The sequence below is a fragment of the Rhinatrema bivittatum genome, chromosome 7, assembly GCF_901001135.1.
Source record: "Rhinatrema bivittatum chromosome 7, aRhiBiv1.1, whole genome shotgun sequence".
In the NCBI taxonomy this organism is placed as follows: domain Eukaryota; kingdom Metazoa; phylum Chordata; class Amphibia; order Gymnophiona; family Rhinatrematidae; genus Rhinatrema; species Rhinatrema bivittatum.
Genome location: NC_042621.1, coordinates 107,862,907 through 107,878,337, shown reverse-complemented (window position 1 = coordinate 107,878,337; position 15,431 = coordinate 107,862,907). Strand labels below are relative to the sequence as shown.

The following is a 15,431-nucleotide window of genomic DNA, read 5'->3' as shown; positions in this document are numbered from 1 at the left end:
GATATGCATACTCCCCTATGAGGAAAGAATATATGCATACTCCCCTATGAGGAAAGAATAAAGAGGTTAGGACTTTTCAGCTTGGAGAAGAGACGACTGAGGGGGGATATGATAGAGGTGTTTAAAATCATGAGAGGTCTAGAACGGGTAGATGTGAATCGGTTATTTACTCTTTCGGATAGTAGAAAGACTAGGGGGCACTCCATGAAGTGCCCCATGAAGTTAGCATGGGGCATATTTAAAACTAATCAGAGAAAGTTCTTTTTTACTCAACGCACAATTAAACTCTGGAATTTGTTGCCAGAGGCTGTGGTTAGTGCAGTTAGTATAGCTGTGTTTAAAAAAGGATTGGATAAGTTCTTGGAGGAGAAGTCCATTACCTGCTATTAAGTTCACTTAGAGAATAGCCACTGCCATTAGCAGTGGTAACATGGAATAGACTTTTTTTGGGTACTTGCCAGGTTCTTATGGCCTGGATTGGCCACTGTTGGAAACATGATGCTGGGCTTGATGGACCCTTGGTCTGACCCAGTATGGCATTTTTTTATGTTCTTATGTTCTTATAAAACTGAGTTTTATGTTCCTAAATGGTTGTACTAAACGTTTGGGACCCAGTGCATGTAAAAAGTATATGCATAACCTGGTTTCACATATATTTTTACACAAACTGAAGAGAGGTATTCCGGGGGAGGAAGGGAGTGGGAGACGTTTGCATTGATACGAGTACGCATAAATTATATACCTAAAGTTATACCTTCTAAAGAGCAGGCACAACATCATGTGTCGTAATGTGTGCACACACTTGGCCAATTACCCAAGTGTGGTAACTCGAGCATAGCAGCTTGGGGACAGCCAGTGGAAAACAGGAGGCAGACTCTGGCTGTTCCTTAGGTGCAGTTTATTTACGGTGAAACCCAACAAAAATGCAGGGCACAACAGCACAAAACAACTTAAGAAGCTCAACTTGGCTTCAAGTATCTCACAAAAAAAGGCAGGGCAAAGCAAAACAATCAGTTTAGGAAATTTTCCTTGACTTTAGGCAATGCACAGTCTTTATTTATTTATTTAGGCATTTTATATACCGTCATTCCAAAAGATCACAATGGTTTACAAAAGCAATATTCATATTCTAGGTCAACATTCATATTCTAGGTCAACACAACAAGTACATATTAACTAAGGGGCTATGACAGTAGCTTGTAATCCATAAGTTCCATTTCAGTATCTTTCACTTATTAATCAGTAGATTGTCATAATGCACTTTATATCACACTTTACTTATTGTTCATTGTACTAACATTATGAATTTTTGAAAGTCGTTATTGGCATATTGATATTTTAAGTTAAATCATATTCATTTCTGAAGAGCCATTTTTTCAGTTCACATTTGAAACTCATTCTTTCTGTTATTAGATATAACGTCTCTGGTAGAGAATTTATTTATTTATTTATTTTATTTAACATTTTTCTATACCGAACTTCATGACAAGATTCATATCAGACCGGTTTACATGGAACTTAGGGACTAACTAAACATAACCAAATAACAGGAAGGCCGAGGCGCAGTTACATATAACAGGGAGACAGAACTTGGGGGCTAGAGTAGCCTGGGAATAAAAGGATAGCAAAAAAGAGGCTGAGAACTAATGTATAAACTGTGGCTGGAGCGGGAGTCTTGCCACTTGAGAAGCGTCTGGTTGAGTTAAATTGAAATGTTCGAGCTTAGGGGAAGGCTTGGAGGAAAAGCCAGGTTTTGATTTTTTTTCGAAGGTTAGCAGGCAGGGTTCCAATCTTAGGTCTGTTGGCAGGTTGTTCCAGATGATGGGGCCCGCAGTGGAGAATGCCCGTTCTTTGGTGGAGGTTAGGCATGTGGATTTAGTTGGGGGGATGGGAAGGGTTCCTTTGTATGCTTCTCTAGTTGGTCTTGCGGATGAGTATAGTTTTAACGGGAACTGAAGGTCTAGTGGTAGTTGGTTGTGGATGGATTTGTGGATTATGGTGAGTGCTTTGTGTAGGATTCTGTATTTTATTGGTAGCCAGTGCAGGTTTTTAAGAATAGGGGTGATATGAGCTCCCTGATTGGTGTTGGTTAAGATTCTGGCTGCTGAGTTCTGGAGCATCTGTAGTGGTTTGGTGGCAGAGATCGGGAGTCCTAAAAGGAGAGTGTTACAATAGTCAGTTTTAGAGAACAGTGTTGACTGTAGGACAGTTCTGAAATCCTGGAAATGAAGAAGGGGTTTAAGTCTTTTAAGAACTTGAAGCTTGTAAAAACAGTCCTTAGTGATATTGTTGATTGATTTCTTTAAGTTCAAATGGTTATCAAGGATGACTCCCAAATCTCTAACTTGAGTGGTTTGTGGGTTAGAGACTGTCTGTTCTGAGCTGTCTGAAAGGTCGGGGGAGATAAGAAGGATTTCTGTTTTGGCTGCATTGAGGACCAAGTTTAGGCTGGAGAGTAAGTTGTTGATGGACTTAAGGCAGTTCTCCCAGTATGAAAGCGTTTTTGGAAGGGATTCTTTTATAGAGATCAAGATCTGAACGTCGTCTGCGTATAGGTAGTGAATTAGGTTAAGGTTTGTGAGTAGCTGGCAAAGGGGTAGAAGGTAGATATTGAAGAGGGTGGGGGAGAGAGAAGAGCCTTGGGGAACCCCAAGAGTAGATTTGAAATTAGGGGATTCTTTATTATTAATTGTGACCTTAAAGCTTCTGTTATTGAGGAAGGAGTTGAACCATCTGAGGGCATATCCAGATAATCCGATGTCTGATAGGCGTTTTAGAAGGATGTTATGGTTCACGGTGTCGAAAGCCGCGGAGAATTCCAGAACTTGGGGCCCGCTATGGAAAACATTCGGTCTCGGCGTTGTAGGCACAGTTAATAGTCCTTTGTTTTGCGATCTTAGGGCTCGCTGTGGTATGTATGGTTGAAGTGTCACTCCTATTAAGCAGGGGTTTATGTCAATGATATTAAAAATGTGTTAATACTTTATAATGAATTCTGGAATGTACTGGTAGCCAGTGTAGTGCTATCAGCAAGGGGGTGATGTGGTCAGATTTCCTTGTCGCTAGAAAAAGTCTTGCTGAGGCATTTTGTAATAACTGTAGTGGTTTTAATAGTCTTGAAGGTAGGCCTAGTAATAGGGAGTTGCAGTAATCTATGAAAAAAATGAGTATTTGTAAAACAGTGCGGAAGCCCTTTAAAGTTAGTAATGTTTTCAGCCGATGTAATATTCTCAGCTTGGAGTATCCTGTTTTAATGAATTTGCTTATGTTCATTTTCATTGTAAAGTTCTCATCAATCTGTATTCCTAGGTCCCGTACTTTATCTGAGGATGTAATGTTTAAACTACCTGGGTCTAGGGGTGACGGTTTGACCATAGAGGAGTTTCTCCTTAACCACACAATGTCAGTTTTTTTTGTGTTTAGTATTAGTTTCAGCTAAGATAGTTCTTGCTGTATTGCCTTCATGTATGTTGACAGAGTCTATGCAGTTTTTTCAAATGATTTGTGGAATGGGACGTAGAATTGTATGTCATCTGCGTATTAAGAAGGAGTTGATTCCTAGTTTTGCTAGTAATAAACACAGAGGCAGCATATAAATGTTGAATAGTGTTGCTGAGAGTGGGGGATACCTGTATATCAACTGGGAAGGTGTCAGATATGTGATTGCTCAGTTTGATGTGGTATATCCTACCTGCTAGGAAGGAAGAGAACCATCTGATGACATTTCTGTCTACAGTACCTAAATGTAAACCGATGTGATATCTCAGATCAAATGTCAGTATATAAAAATAATAAATAAAATAAAAATAATAAATAATAAATATTCCAGTGTTTCTCAACTGATGGCATAGCAGGGTATGGTCCACAGTGTCGAAGGCTGCCGTTAAATCAGTTGGTACCAGGATATATGATTCATCGTTGACAGGGTCTATTAAAGAAAGTTTCTGTTGAACAATACTTTCTGAATCCGAAGTGGATTGCATATAGATTATTATTTTCTTTTAGGTGGTTTTCTAATTGGGATAACACTGCTTTTTCTAGGACTTTAGCAATAAAAGGTAAGTTGGACATTGGCCGATAATTGTCCCAGTCAATTCGGCCAGTTTTATTTGTTAGGGTTGGTTTAATCGCTACTTGTTTTGCCCCAGCAGGGACCAGTCCTGATAGCGAGTGGTTGATTATGGTTGCAATTGTAGAAGTGATTACGCTGTGTACTATTTTCAGGGAACTTGCAGGGATTGGGTCCCGTGGGTGCATAGCTGGCTTAATTTTTGTAATGATTTGGTTACTTTCCAGTTTAGATACTATGTCGAATGTGGTTTTGCTTGCCCATGTTTTTCTTCAGGTTCTTTTGTTGGGGAACAGGTGGAGAATTGTGCTTTTAACCTATTGATTTTATCTAACAAAGAAGTGGCATATTCATTGCAGGAATTCTTTGAAAAGTACTAGTTATTCGAGACTGAGGAAGATGGATCCTTGATTAAGGTTTTAACTGTTTCGACGAGTAATTTGGAATTATATATGACACCATGAATCTATTTAGCATAGTAGTCTTTTTTGTTTGTTTGTTTTATTGATTTTTTTCATGGTATTTTGTTAGCTTTTGGTATTTTGTTAGCATGGGATTCAGTAGATTAGCATTTCTGCCATTGTTTTTCACATTTTCTCGGTGTTTAGAGGAGTTATGTTCTTTTTGGAACACTTTTGTCTGGACTGGGCTTAGGTTATCAGCTATTTCATTGACAATTTTATCCCAGGAGTCAAAAGCCGAGGAGGCATTATCTTGATTAATATCCATTATCTTATTTTTAATTGTTCAAGTATTTTCGGTTCTGTCTTTTTTCTGTAGGTGAAAGATTGATCATTATATGAATTTGTTTGCTTTGTGTTGAGGAGGGTTATTTCTGCTTTTATTAATTGGTGATCAGACCAGGGCAATATGTTGTGAGAAGAATTGATTAGGCAGTTATTGTAATTGGCAGATATTAAGTCAAGGATGAGTCCTGCTTTATGAGTGGGGTTGGTTACAAATTGTGACAATTAGTATAGAGTCAGGTGATGGAAATGCTTTAGTGAATATTTCAGTTAGAGGTGAGCAGTCTTTTTGGAATGTTCCAGGGGGAGCAATGGGATCTTACAACTCTTGCAACTTTATAAGAGGAGGAAAAGACCTCAGAATATGAGCAAGTCTAGTCAAAAAAACTTAAGAACTTGCTACCCACAATCCAGTCATCTGTCATAAAAATCTCCAATGCAAATCTCCAATGCAAAAAATATTTTTATGAAATGTTTCTATATCTAAGAAACTTATCTTATAAAAATGTCCATTTCAGTTCAAATTTTTCTTTGTATTGCCATCGCTGGCCAGTGTTTCGCCGTCAAGGCTTCTTCAAGGCATAAATCTAAAACAAATATTTGTATTAAAAATGTACTCATTCATATCCTAAAGACATGACATAACTCTATCTTGTACTCACTATTGTTGAAAATCCAATGGCATCTTATTCCCGGAGCAAAACTCTCTCACTCTGATTCAGTTAACTAAAAACGCCGGTGCATGTGCAGTGAATCTAAACACATTCACAGTTGACAGATTCTGTTTATTATTAATCTGTGGTTTTCAGCGTAACATTAAATGAACAATTGAGTATGTATTTGTGTCATTAGCGATAGTGCTTTTGCGCACGCTCACAACTGTGACTGTGTCTCACACACACACACACATAGGATCCCACACACATGCACACACAAACAGGCTGTTACTCATTCACATATACATACAAACTCACAAACATTGTCTCCTGTTGTCTTCGGGCTGTGGTAGGATGAGCTCCATCACCGCCCCGTGGGTCTCATGCTATCTTTGGGCCATACAGGCCACTGATCTTCCTGCTTGGGGGGGAGGGAGCAGAAGCTGTGCATGGGCCTGCATGCACACATAGCCATACACGGAAGATGGGCCTCCTTTGGTCGCCAGCGCTCTTCTTCGGCCACCGGCTGGCTAGGCTTCACCGGTGGCCCACGGCCTCTCCTGCTGCCGCCGGCCCGCTGCCTCCCCAGGTGAGCCGTCCCGTGCAAATGCACATTGTGCACAGTGCTGCCTCAGAACCATCTGCTGGCCCTGCGTTTAGATGCTTAAGTTTTCTCTTATAGGGATTTTGGAGCAAACTATACACGAGTTTGCTAGCCCTCCTCTGGACTGTCTCCATTATGTCTTTTTCCTGAGATGCCTCCTTCAGAACTGGACACAGTACTCACTACTAACTGTATAGGAGTATTATCAGCGTATTCTTCTCGGTATTCCTTGTATTCCTCTAACACACACCACTGTTGTATTACATTGTTTGCCTGCCTTAAATTCACCATCTGATCTCTCTCATGTTTGCCTTGCACTCATGTACGGCTCCTCTGTTCCCCCACCCCAAACAAAATGAGTCTGACTTATTTTTACATTAAATCTTGCCTACCACAACTTTTACCTTTCTTCTTCTTTTTCATAACCTTCCACATGTTTTTGTTTACCGTGGCGTATCGGCTCTATTGCAGATGTTCTCTGCATTAAGACCAAACTTCCTCTCTACCCTTGGCTGAAAGAGGTGAAAGGTGAAGCGCTCCTAAGATCATAACTACCTTTCTGCTGGCTTGGCAAACTTGGGTTGGTATGCTGTGCATGAAAACTGGCCTAAAAATCCAAATTTTAATGCCTTCCGTTTTGAAAGCACAACTTCTTGTCATTCCATTGCTATGGACTGGGTTTTGTTTATGTTGTGCTGCTGCCACCTAATGGCAAATAGCACAGACTGCCCCTTTGTGGTGACAAGCTTTGTTCATTGATTTAAGAGCTGTTGTATTGTGATAATTTAATAACTTAAAACCAGCTTTGGTTTTTTTCCCCTGCCATTAGATAACTTGTTTCTTAATAAATTTAGTTTGTTCATGTGTCATGGCCAGCCTGGAGAAGGAGTTTTTGGTTTTCCATTAAAAAAAAAAAAAGTTCACACACAAAAAAAGGGGGCATCACCGGCATAAGTAAAGAGGGCCAGAGATCTTGCAACAATTTATTGTCATGGTAACAAATTAACATTAAAACTAATTCTAGAGGTGGGAGAAATCAAGATGACTGCTTGCACATAGCTGTACTCAGCAGCTCCCTGAAAGGTGATTTGATTTAATCGGCAACAATGGTTAAGAGGAAAGGGAAGGTTTAACATTACGCCAATGTTTCTACTCCCGTTGTTGGCCCCACCAGCTCATTTGTGGCACCGGGAGCACAGCCTGGGGCTCCAGATGAGACGCACATAGGTTCAGCTGTGTGTGGTCTGACGTCCCCGGTTGACTCCTTAACTTCTGATAGAAAAACTCCCCCTCCTTGTCTGCTTGGTGTTGCAGCTACCAGAGACCTCCGTGCTCTGCCGGCATGGGTTGATGCCTTGGTAGCTGTGTCGACGCCTAAGGAGTCCTTGGACAACTTTGGTGTGGAGAATCTCCGAGGTGAAAGTCCCACAGCTGATCTCCAGACTCAGACTGGTAGGATTCTTGGCCCAGACCTGAGTCCATCAGAGGGGGGAAAGAATGTTGTTGAGATCAGAGTAGATGAGTTCTCTTTAATTTTGGGTATTGTCAGCTGCCCAGCCCCCATCCTGGTTAAGTTTGTCTTTGCTCCTTTATTTAACGCACTGTAAGAAGTTTCCTTGAGAAAAGTCTGGGCTCAGGTTGCGAGGATGGAAACAGCACTCACAGGCTGTGTTTCACGGCTTTGTGAGTTCACTCAGGCGGCCTCAAGTAGATTTGCCTATCAGGATAATTTGATGTCAAAATATGGTGAGAGCCTTGTAAGTTGTGAGATATTGATTTCTACTCTTCAGGGTATGAGCTCTGCTCTGATTCAAGATGATCTCACTCTGCATAATAAGGTTGATATGTTAGAAAATAATATCAGACCAAAGAATTGTGCTATTCAAACTTTCCAAAGTCTTCTGTAATATCCCCAAAAGAGAGGGTGAGGAAATATTTGTTTTTAATTTTTGAATATTCTCCTAAAGATTTTCCTTCTTTGATCAGGGACGGATTGTGGGAAAATAGTGGCCCGGGGGATTTTTCTCCATACTGGCCCATGGGTACCCAATTACACATATTATTTGGTGAGTCACCAAATACAGAATAAAGGGACCATAAAATATACACAGAAATGCACAGACAAACTAAACTGGAAATCACAACAAGTTGGAAAAACAAAAAATACCATCATTCCTCATAAAACATCAAACAATAAAATCAAGAACTATAAAACATCAATCACAATAGGAAAATCATACTAAAAATATATATTTCAAAACTGCTGATGAATAGAATCTCCAGTAATTTAACTCATATACAAATTTTTGAAAATTTCCCTAACACCAATAAAAATAATTCAAAAACAGCAGACATCAAATAATATTCAATAATTAAAACTAATAAGGATAGAAAAAAATCCCCGGTTCTCCATACCTGGGAACTTTTAATTCCAGTCACCTTGAGATGGTCATGAATTAGTTGTTCTCTAGCACACATCACCCTCATATGCTCACTCATGCATACACACAGTCTCCCTCTCTCACTGATGTGCTTGCTTGCTCTGACACAGATGCTTACTGACACACATGCTCTCACTCACGGCCTTTTGCATGCTTTCACACACATGTTGACTCATTCACTCTCCCTCACACACATGCTCACTGACACACTCGCCCTGCCACACTCACACATGTTCAGTGACACACAAACTCTGACTCATCCGTCCAGTCACACTCGTACACATGCTCAGACCTATGCACATTCACACATGCTGTCATTCTCTCCCTTGCACACATGCTCACTGACACACTTGCACTCTTAACGCTCACACATGCTGACAATCATACCCTCACTGCCTCATACATTCAGTCATGCTCACTTATGTTTGCTTTTCTCCCCCTCTGTCTGTGAATAAGTAAAAAAACATTTTTACTTACATTGGTGGTCAGGGAAAATCCAGGCAGGGCCCAAGAGAGGAGAGTCTGAGTGGGCTTTAGAGCAGTGGCTCTCAACCTTTTTTCTGTCGAGACACACCTGATAGATGGATCTCACATGCGTGACACACTGATCACATGACTGTCATGGGGCTAAATGTAAAAGTACAGTTTGCATCCACAGGAACCCCCCTGACCCACAATAATGGATGTACAGCAGAATTATGACATTCCCCGTACAACTCACCTTACAAAAAATATATTCTGGTTCTAGTGTCATCTCAGTAACAGCAACACAAACTCTACCAGGCTCAATAGTTTTACATATGAAAAGACAGCAGTTTATCACTAATGCATGTCCTCTTGAGAAAATACAACAAATAAGACTGATACAGTAAAATACCTCACCTTGGTCACATACACAGAACCGACCTAACATACTCCCAGGATCTGCAGTAATGCACATAAACTAATCTGCACACAGTTACTCTTGTATATGGAATGCACTCAAACAGTAACAACCCTACCTATAAAAAGGCAACATTTCAAATATTAAATCAGGCCTTAAACACCAATACACCTCCTATTAGGAAAACAGAACTAGCCAAGCAGCTATAGATCCCAATGCAAAAATAATTGTATAACTATACTAATAAGCAGAATAAATGTTTCACAACAACTATGAAAAGAATAATATCCACAATTAAAAACTCATAAAAATTATTTAAAATTCTCCAAACATCAATAAAATATTTTAAAACTTTCACAGAATGTAATATATGTAATTGTGTCATGATTATGTTTTGAGAAGATCTATTGTTACTACAAGCTGTGTAATATCTTTTTGAAAAATTGAAAAGTTGAATAAATATAAATTAAAAAATATATATATATTTTAAAACAGCAGACACATCACATAACATTCAGTAATTAAAATGGCAGTCAATCAAGAAAAATAAACTTAAAAAGCCACCTTTACTAACCCCCTCCAGTAGCTCGCCTACTCCTCTTCCATGCAGGCCAGTAGCACGCACCAGAAGCAGTAGTGGCTGAAGCTCTGTACTCATGGTCCTCTTCCTTAGGGCCCACAACCAATCTCTCTGTCTCTCTCACACACACACATACCAGTTACACACCATGACCAGTTTCTATCTTTCACGCACCAATCATCTCCCGACCAGTCTTTCTCTTACATACACACCATTCACCTTCCTGATCAGTCTCTCTCATGCTTACACACACACACAGGCTTCCCACTCCCATGTTCTGTCTTACATATACAGGCTTCTCACTCCCATGCTGTGTCTCACACACATCCATGTTTCTCACTCCTATGCTAGCTCTCTCCACATACACAGGCTTCTCATTCCCATAATAACTTTCTCTCTCACACACACACACTCCAGTCATCTCCCTGACCAGTTACTTCCATTGTCTCTCCTATATACACACACACACACATCACCTCTCTGACCAGTTTCTCTCAATCACACACATGCTCTCTCTCTCACACACTTTATATAGATGATCTCAATCAAATGCTCTCACTTACACACAGGCTCTCAGTCACAGTTACACATGCACATTCTCAATCACACATACAATCACCCCCTCCAGAGGTGCTTGCTCCTTGTAAATTATAGCCATCTGCCTACTCCTTGTAACTTATAGCCATATTTATTTAGTTGTTTTTGTTTTCCTTAATACCACAGTTACTGTTCAATGTAAAGGCTTCGCCTAAAGTTATTAAGTTACTTGTAAACCGATGCGATGTGCAAACGGATGTCGGTATATAAAAGGTTTTAAATAAATAAATAAATACATGCTCTCACTTACAGACAGGCTGGCTGTCTCTCTCTCTCATTTCCTGCTCCCCCTTCCCCGAGCACAAATGGTAGTTGCAGCAGCCTCCTCCTCTAGCCCCCGCAGGCCAATGAAGAAGAATCCCATCAGCCACGGGAGGCTAATTCTGCTGTCTCCTGTACCGATTTCTGGCTGCTTCTGATTTTGCTTCGGGTCCACGCTACTGCTCGGGGGCCACCGCTGCCTCTGCTACTGTTTCGTGCAGCATGGCTTTTTCTTCTTCCCGCGCACCCCACTGCACATCACTTCCTGTTCCGGGCCAGGGTGGGGGCAGGTGCGGGAAGAAGAAAAAGGCCCAGCCGCAGTTCCCAGCCTCCAACACTGCTGCCGTTCCCATCCAGGCTTGAACGTGCTGATAGCCCGGGCGGCAACGGCAGCAGTGGAAGATAGCCTGCCTCTCGCTCGGTGAAGGAAGAGGGGGGAAGAGCAGCGGGAAACCGGTAGCACGCGACACACTGGTTGAGAAGCGCTGCTTTAGAGGGAGGGGGTGGCCATTTGGTGTGGGAAGGCCCGAGGTCTGTTAAGCCACGTGAGCCCTGAAGCTGTTTGTTTTTATATATATTTTTGCTGCGGCTTGAGAATGAAATGAAAGGAGCCTGCCGCAGAGGAAAGCTGTGGGAGCCGGGAGGCAGGCATTCAGCCCGCGGTGAGGCGGCAGCAGGAAGTGTGCTGGCTGCCTCCCGCCGGCAAAAACGCAAGGGGGGCAGGCGCGAATGGAGGCGGCAGGGCCTCGGTGATGATGGGGCACGGGAGAAGTGCGGCGAATAGGCCCATGAAACCTGGGCTGGCGCCGCGGGGAAAATACAAAAGCAGCACTTAAGCAGATGGCTGCTGTTGGTCGCCGTGACCAACACCTATCACGTGATTGGGGTGACTGGCCCACTGGGGCATCCCCGAAGCCCCGACAGGCCAATCCGCCCCTGCCTTTGACTCATATTTATTACCTTCCAGTGCGATCCTCACTAGCTGCTGACAATCCTGCATATTGAGATCTCCCGGGTCCATTTTCAGACACCGTCCAGATAGCAAAGTTAGCCAGATAAACTTATTCAGCTGACTTTGGAGGTATATCCAGTAGCACAGCTGCACTAACTTTAGGACAGCTCTTTGGCCCGACCGTATTTAACCGGATAACTTAGCCAGCTAACTCAACTCCCTCCAGTTACACCCTCGGCACACTCCTAACTTATCCAGCAAAATTCTAGCCGGCTAACTTATTACCCAGCTAGAATTATTACCCAGCTAGAATTCTTGCCCAGATCTTCTTTTAGCCGGATAACGTCTGAGGTATTTGGCTGAATCCTTTTGAATACGGACCTCCCCAAGTATAATGTATCAATAAAGCCTTCATTTTTCCGGATGCTCTTCAGTTTGATCACCACCACTTGCAGCTCCATTACCTTATCCCTGAGGGATTTCGCCAGCTAATATCTCTCACAATGGATATTATCGATAAGCTGACATTCATTGGCTAGAATGTACGTGCCACATTCCCAACAAATTGTGATCAGAACCTAAGCAGAACAATATGTTTTATAGGACACTTAACTTCAGCAAGGAGTCCAAAGATGTCAGCTGTGGTGAATGGGCTTGGTGACATGGTGTCTGCTAGTCATTATGTAGTAGAGTTTTTGTAACTGAATTCTTATCAAGGTTCTTATTTGTTGGTTGGTCTGATGTCTCAGTGGCAGTGCTGTGCACTGCATTGTGAAGGGTCCCTGGTTCAGTTCCCAGATCAGGCTATCTGCACCTTCGGTCAACTGGGCCTGAGGATGCTGCAAAGGCAGCCATGGTCATTGGCAATGGCAACACCTGGTGGCCAGATTTAGAGTCCAGGATGCATGGTTCAGGAAGGAACCCTGGTGCATGGCTCCTGGCCTCTGGACCTTTGCTGCAATGACCAAATGATGAACAATGGGAGGGACGATCTAACATAAAGGAGAAAAGTCCCCCCTCCCCCAATAGTTGCCAATGAAGACTTCTGATGCCAGAATCCCAGCACTGATTCTGAATGAGCTGGAAGAAAGAGGAAGAACTACCAGGCCAAAAAAAATCCCGTGTCTTATCAGATTTAGCTGTCTTCTTAAGCTCTTGAGTGGGATTTCTCTTTAATTGTTGGTAGTGTAGCCCATGTCTCAGTTATTTACAAACCTCTGCATAGTAATCAGAGATGACTTATAACTGCCACACTACCTGCTTTGTGTTCTACCTTCCGGCCTGCTGAATCAGCATGCATGTTTATTTATTTATTTTTTAGGCATTTTATATACCGTCATTCCAAACATAAATCACAACGGTTTACAAGATTCTTATACATATTCGTGGTCAGCGATCACATACTGTGTGGTAGCATTCACCATGTGTCCTATCTCCCAGAGTAACTTTAAGTAGTTTGTGTATTTTTAAAAGTTTATCTTATTTGTATTAAATTGTAAATTATTTTGATTAAATATGTTGTGCCCGGCTTGGAGTATCATGGCATACATGAAGTGGGCTATAAATGTAGTAAACTAATAAATAAAATAATTCTAATGGACTCATATTTAAAATTATGATGCTTTCAGTCTTTGAGAATAAGAAAGTTACTGTCATCTTATATTGTTGTAAACTGATTTTATTGTTTTGTGTTTTGTAGTCCTCCCTGAATGGCTGGTCTGGGTTGGGTGGAATGTATGCATTTTACATAAATAAATAAAATACAATCCAGCAAAATACTAATTTCTTATATTAATTCTGAACTCTGGATTTTAATCAGTCAAGTGACAGAGTAAGCACTGATCTGAAGAGCAAACTCTTGTTACCTATATGGCCAGTATAATAGTCTCCATATGTTTTTTTTTTTTCCTGCTCCTGCAGAATGAATCAAGCCCCTACAGTAGGCTACGAAGCAGATGTGGGCAGCCGGACTACCCATCACTTCATGTACCCAGAGAGTGCCAAGAACCTGCCTGCAAACGTCAGCTTTGTATTGGTGCCCTTCAAGACCCTGGACCTGCAGTGGATAACCAGTGCCTTGTCTAAGGGGCAGATCCGATTGTAAGTGCTTAGGAAGGTGACGAGTTTCCGTGTCCCAGCTGTTTGTTCAGTGAGTAGCGTGCCTCTGGCCCCTCAGCCCTTCCCTCATGAGTGAACAGTAAGAATTAAACACTGCACCTCATGGAACACCACTGTATATTGGGTTCAGGTACGGTTGCAAACTGGCTCTAGGTTTTCAGGACAGTCTAGTCCAGTCCTAGTTTTACCCCTCGGCATTAGGGGGCTTGCACTCTTGCTTCTTTTGGGGAATACAGTGAGGACATCAGAACTACAACTCCATGCATGCTGTGGGGTAAAACAGGACTGGGTCGCCCTGTCCTGAAAAAATGGAACCAGTTGCCTTAACCCTAGGTTCATGGTTTATGTGACCTGCATTGTTTAGAAAGTTGTTAAATATATTTCTAATATTGCTATTTGAGCTATTTTGATGTATTTGTCTGAACCTCTATGTGATCTGATTGGTCAGAGATGGTCTGTGACATCATTGCATTCCTGTGCCAGAGCAATTGTTTTAATTTACATTTTACTGCACCTCAATCAGCAATAGTGCCTTGCTAAGCAACTGTCTAAATGCAAACAAAGAACGCATAACAGCGCATTCCTAGCATATACGTGGTACACAAAGATTTTCTAATTTCACCCCACCCCCTTCCCCGTCTGCCAGACTTCTGCAGAAAAAGGGGATTAGCTGGATTTCTCAGTCCACTTCAGAAATGGCTTCTAAATAGCCAATGAAAGGGATACCGAGCCTTTACAAAAAGCTGTGAAGTGGCACATATGACATACTGTCCATAATCATTGAATAAGTGAGGATAAAGTGTTGTGGAGCGCTAGGAGAGCGATCCCACTCCTGGGTGATATGTGTCCTTGGGCCACGGCTCGACCCCAGAGGGCTCTGAAGAGGTGCCGCGGGAGGCGTGGCATGCCCGAGCATGGGCTGGACGGGAGCAGGGCTGGAGTGACATGGAAGACAGGCCCTCCTCCGGACCTGCACGCTTCGGAAGACCCAACAACGCAATGTTGGTCTTGTGAACAGTCCTCCGACCGTTCCCAGCCCTTTCGGACCTGTCGCAGGGTACGGCACGAAGCGGCAGGCCAGATGGAGGCCAGGGCAGCGAAGACTGGAACATGGATTCAGACGAGACTCAGGAACGACGTAGACTCAGGCATAGAGGTGGACTCAGGAACGAGGTGCAGGATGCATAGACGTGGACTCAGGACGAGGTACTGGAAGACATGGGTACTGTCCCTCAGGGCGCCCTACTCAGACCACCCGCGGGACTGAGTCGCGGACCACCCTGCCTCATGCGCGCCCTACTCAGCCTTGGAAGGCTGGTCGCGGACCACGCTGAGAGCGGGAGAGCACAGGAAAGAGGAAGCAGGTTGCTGCACTCCTGGCAGCTCAAGGCAAGGATACGCTGCACTCCTGGCAGCTTCGAGGCAAGGATACGCTGCACTCCTGGCAGCTTCGAGGCAGGTTAAAGCATCAGGATCAGGAACAAGGATTAAGACAGACCTCATTGCTGGAACAAGGACATCTGG

The 15,431-nt window shown here is 42.6% G+C and overlaps 1 protein-coding gene across 3 annotated transcripts in view; it reads left to right on the top strand.

Annotated features, from left to right (window-relative positions):
• ST3GAL2 (ST3 beta-galactoside alpha-2,3-sialyltransferase 2) overlaps positions 1-15,431 on the top strand; it is a 334,488-nt gene that overhangs the window by 303,641 nt on the left and 15,416 nt on the right. For all 3 annotated transcript variants that reach the window (XM_029608905.1, XM_029608903.1, XM_029608904.1), the window contains one exon: positions 13,710-13,889. In XM_029608905.1, coding sequence (XP_029464765.1) covers positions 13,710-13,889 — 180 coding nt within the window. The remainder of the gene's footprint in view (positions 1-13,709; positions 13,890-15,431) is intronic.